The 5,206-nt window shown below is 36.2% G+C and overlaps 1 protein-coding gene across 1 annotated transcript in view; it reads left to right on the top strand.

Moving 5' to 3' along the window:
- LOC103804300 (centlein-like) overlaps nucleotides 1-5,206 on the top strand; it is a gene marked incomplete at its 5' end in the record, with an annotated part of 62,621 nt that overhangs the window by 29,868 nt on the left and 27,547 nt on the right. Inside the window, one exon of the mRNA XM_009076907.1 lies at nucleotides 3,114-3,205. Coding sequence (XP_009075155.1) covers nucleotides 3,114-3,205 — 92 coding nt within the window. The remainder of the gene's footprint in view (nucleotides 1-3,113; nucleotides 3,206-5,206) is intronic.

Here is a 5,206-nt window from a genome sequence, read left to right as displayed (position 1 = left end):
ACAAGTTTTCCCCTAATGCCACTGAGGTTACTCTTAGCCTACTTTGCAGTAAGGGCACACTGCTGGCTCATGTTTATTTTGGTGCCTGTGAGGACCCCCAGGTCCTTTTCTGCCAAGCTGCTTCCCAGCTGGGCATCCCCGAGCCTTTGCTGGTGCCTTAGGGTTGTACCTGCTGAGGTGCAGGACCTTGCACTTCCAATTATGGAACTTCATGGGGTACCTGTCAGCCCTTTTCTCCAGCCTGTTCAGGTCCCTCTGCAGAGCCCTCCTGCCTTCCAGCAGATCCACACTCCCCCCCAACTTTGTGTCGTCTTCAAACTTGCTGATGGTGCCCTCAATCCCCTCATCCAAATCATCCACAAAGATACTAAAGAGCACTGGGCCCAGCACTGACCCCTGGGGAACACCACTAGTCACCAGCTGTCAGTTGGATGTGGCAACATTCACCACCACTCTCTGGGCCATCCAGCCAGTTCTGAACCCAGCAGAGAGTGCCCCTGTCCAAGCTGTGGGCTGCCAGTTTTTTCAGGAGTATGCTATACGAGATAGTGTCTACTCCTATTCAGAAAAATAGCAATTGCCTTCTTAAAAGAAGGTTGGTCCCCTGTTTCTTCAAGGAGTCAGTGTGAAGGCTTCTTTCACTAAGAGACTCCTGAATCTACTGTGTCCTCAGCTCACAGAAGGGAATGGCATTCCCTTGTCTTCACAGAGGTATTTTCCTCCAGGTGTTTTTCCCCACGCAGTAGCATTGGTGGCTACCACTGGAGTCAGTAACACAGTGGCTTAGTGCACCATGGCACCTTCTCTCTGTCAGGGAAGTCCTTCACCAGTGTGTACTCCAGGCAAATATGTCATTATTTTGATGGTTTATGTAGGTTCTCTGTAAGTGACTATTACACAGTTCTGTTAGTTTTCAAAACTGTTAGTTTTTTCTTTGTTCAAGAAGGCTTTCTGCAGATACTAGTGGTGAACTGTAGTATCATAGTTCGAGTGCCATTTTGGCAGCAGTGTTGAACTAACTCATCATCAGATTTGGTGACTATTAATTAGGAATTAAGTGTTACATTCTGAAGCTGACAGTTAACTGTGTTTTCTCAGTGGGATGTAAGTATGCTTCTGCAAGACCGTGGTAATTTGATGACTGAAGAGAGTGGGGGTATGACTTGTGGGTCTGTTCCTTGAGGGAGAAGTTGGTATTTTTTTATGTAGGAGTATGACAGGTAGAGCACATGTCTTGCTGAGTAGACTGATATGATGTATCTTTCTGCGATCATAGACAGACAGTTAGTTACATGCGATGCTGTTTCATTGCCTCCCTAACATATACCTATGAACAATTCATAACAATTAGAAGGGAGGAGGGGAGAAGGGGTTTGAATGGGCCATTTATTTTCTGCTCAGTATAAAGGGTTATGTATCAGTGACCTTTGCCTTTCCTTTATGTTGCTTGTGTCTTCTGTGATAATACTGAGCATGTGCAGTGTTTTCTATCTATTGTGCAGTAGAATTCTTTATTATCTGCATATAATATGCTTATTTATAGAGTTTTAAATTGCATTTTAATACATCCGCATAATAAACATAACACCTTGTGTGCTTTGATCAGTTTCTTTGACTATGGGAAATAATTTTTCTCTGCAGTGGTGTACAGTAAATGCTGATATAAAAGGTACAGCAGACATTCAAATGAGTGAATATTTAGAAAAAGATGAAAAGCATGTTCATATTATCTTTGCGTGTTACTTAAAGAATGTTCTAAATGTATGCAGTACCACTGTGCTGGGGGACTGTAGTCTGAAATAACATGGGAACTAACATATTAATATCAAGGTAAAGGTACATATTCCCCAGATGCATAGTTTTACCTTTTTCAGCTTTTATTATCTTTAGAATAGTGTTCCATTTATTTCATGAATACAGAAGTATTAATTGGCCATGACATGTTCCAAAGACAAAAGAAAGGTCTAATTCACTCTAACAAACTTGTTAGTCACTGTTTATATCAAGAGGATTGTGAATCTACAGAGAGTAACACTGTTTTCTTCTACTCTTGCTTTGTTTATAAATCAAAAGTTTTTAAGTGACCTACAGTGTCTGCTTATAGTTTGAAATGATACTTCTAAAGCAGATCTCCACCATGTACCACAGATATTTATCCCTCAAGATTAATTCTTTAATTTAATTCGAGGCAAAGAAGGACAAGAAAATAAATACAAATATTGTGTTCTTAGAATGTTAGGATTTATTTTTCCTTCAATTTAATATTTCATATTCTAAGATGAAGTCCTTCTGAGGTGTGTAATTGCTCATTTCTGTGAGCAGTGGGCAATTTGTGAATGCTAAACTCATGATTAAAATCTAGATGGAATGTGGTTTGCTTATGGTTGACCATATGCGTTAGTACTTCTAAACATTTTCTCAACATTCTTCTCTGGGAATAAATTAATTTTTAACTTGGTATTTTTGGAACCTAAAGTGTATAGCTGTCTCTGAGAGCGATGCTTGGATTCATGTCCAGTCTTATTAGGTGTATCAATCTCTAATTGTTATGATTTCACAGTATTTCAGTGGAATGATTTGTGTGATTTATCTGGTGAAGTGCATGATCTTTAGCTTAACAAAAACCAGGGTTTAAAGTTTTCATCCATCCTAATACAGTTCCTGTTTGCTTTGTTCACCAATCACTCTGATCCTCCTAGCAGGGGACAAGACCTAGAGAACAAAACTGGTAGTGACTGTGTAGATAAAAAGGCAATGAATTCTGCTTTTAAGGCATAGAGGGAATAGTCTATAAAAGAATAAAAATTGGAATGAAAGTACAGCGTCTTTAACCTGCAGATCTATTGTACCTTTGAAAAGCTTGTACTCTGAAAAAAAACATACTGTGATGCTACAGAGATTCATAATTACATGACAGGACACTTTGAAGAGAGGTCACTCTTTAGAAACTGACCAAAAGGCTAGTCAAGAAAATAGACCATATTATAAATAATTGCAGAGGTAAAGAATGCATTTCCTTAAAATGTCTCTAGGGATTGTTTTAGTGAAATACTAGGTGTCACAATGTATTTTATTTATTCTATGATAGTGATGTATTATTTTTCTTCTGATAGACACACATTTTAAAGTTAGTGAAGATGCTGAGGTCAAGAATAACACTCCAAAGAGGAATATGAGAGAGGTTTCACATCAGATGTTACAGAAGGTAAGATACAAACCCCAGCAAACAGATCTAGATTTTAATATAGGAAACATATATATATATGTGAATATATGTGTGTGTATACATGTATGTATATATATATATATATACACACACATATATATGTATGTATGTATGTCAGTAGTCATAAATTTAAGGCATTATTTCCTTTCCTGATTGAAAAATAAGAATTTTCAGAATTGTGTCAGAAATTAATTCTGGGGAAGTAGGTGTGAGTGTATCATGTAAGATAAACATGGTTAACGTCAGAGAAAATTAAAAGAATGTTTAGAGGTATAATGTTAAAAACTAACAAATTATCTAAATTGGAAGCAACATATGCTTAGCATTTTGCCACTTAAGTTCAGGAACCTTAATTTCTTTAGTTGAGCATTTAACTTTGCATGATATCAGCTGTTAATCTCCATAGAGCTCTTGCTACAGAATGGAATTGATTTATAATAGTGATAAATTCACCTTTTGTTGTATTTAAATTTTAGCATGATGTTGCATATGCAAATATTTTCTACATATGTGGGTCTATCACTCTTCTCACAAGATAGACTGTATGCATGTAGTGTTCCTTAGCTTAGCAAATGTGATAAGTATTTTGTCTTTACTGCTCAACATTCTGCATGCTTTGCCTCATACACTAACAAGATGTTCTTAACTAGTTGCTATTTGTATTGATATTTGTAATATACACAAGTAGTTTAGTATGTTAACAGGTGTTCACTTAAGAGGGCTCACTTGTATTTTGCCATATGTTTTGTTTGCTGCAAAGAAAAGGCATCCTTCAAACAGTATCATGCCTTTTGTTTGTCATTTTGCAAAACTATTTGTTTAATTACTTATAAATCTTTAAAAGCATGCTTAAATTGAATAAACACAAATCTATAGCTTTGAATGTCAGTTCAGGTATGTCTATTTATTTTTTATTTGTGAATTAACTTGTAGGAAGTATGGTAATTTACAGCAGATGATGTGATTGCATATAGTTGTAACACTTGCCATATGGTCAGGCAATGAAGGCTGTCATCTCGTTATTACTGAATGACAAACATCATGTTAAAATAATAACACACAGAATAGGAAGTGCTCACATTCATTTATCTTAAGGTAGAGTGAGTAATTGAAATAATATGAATGCTACCATCTGAAATGTCACACAGTTTATGCTTGCTTATCATCTATATTTCAGAACTATAATTTTGTTTGCCAGGTACTACATAATTTTTATCTCTATGGATATACAGAGTTATGATGGTACCTTAGGGATAGGTGTAGAAGCTCTTCATTGTTTGTTTCCTTCCAGCTGTCATACATGACTCTAAGTGCTACTGAGTGAAAAAGGTTGCTTTAAAGAACTGAGAAAATAATAGCAAAATCTCAGTTTAGGAATGTCATGAAGAAAGGTATTGATCTAACCCCTTGTCATTGGAGAGGAAAGTGTAAACTACCATTTAATCATAAACCTTGTTTTCATAGAAGCATTTGAAAAAATCTCTTTTATTTCTAATTTCACCCCATAGCTTTATGTAGCCATAAGGCAATGTCTCTTCGTTGTACGAGTGCTATGAATTTCCATAATGGAAAGTAGCAAGGCATAGGCACACATATTAAAGGTATGCTATCAAACTCACAAATTCAGTATCAAATTCACAAATGTATAAGAAGTTTGAGCTACTCTTACTCTAATTTACCATATACAATAAGACCTTTCATTTATCAAAATCATATCTATAGTATCCACTTTGCAAATCGCTCCATAAATTTTTAAAATAGTTTGGATGCATTGGCAAAATGTCCTTGGAAAACTTAGCATTTGTTGAGAAATAGCATGGTTTCAATATTTTCAGTGTCAAAGGTAGTTTTGGCACTTTGTATTGCTGCAAAGTGAGAAAATTAGCAGTATTTTGCAAGGTGTGGAGTTCAAGTTAGCCAGTGCATCCTACTCTAGCTCCTTTAAAAGTAATCTTTCCTTACCATGTCCAGAGAAATCTG

The sequence above is a fragment of the Acanthisitta chloris genome, unplaced genomic scaffold (genome assembly GCF_000695815.1).
Source record: "Acanthisitta chloris isolate BGI_N310 unplaced genomic scaffold, ASM69581v1 scaffold4076, whole genome shotgun sequence".
NCBI classification, from domain to species: domain Eukaryota; kingdom Metazoa; phylum Chordata; class Aves; order Passeriformes; family Acanthisittidae; genus Acanthisitta; species Acanthisitta chloris.
Note: the sequence above shows the minus strand (reverse complement) of the source record. Positions and strands in the feature narration are given on the sequence as shown.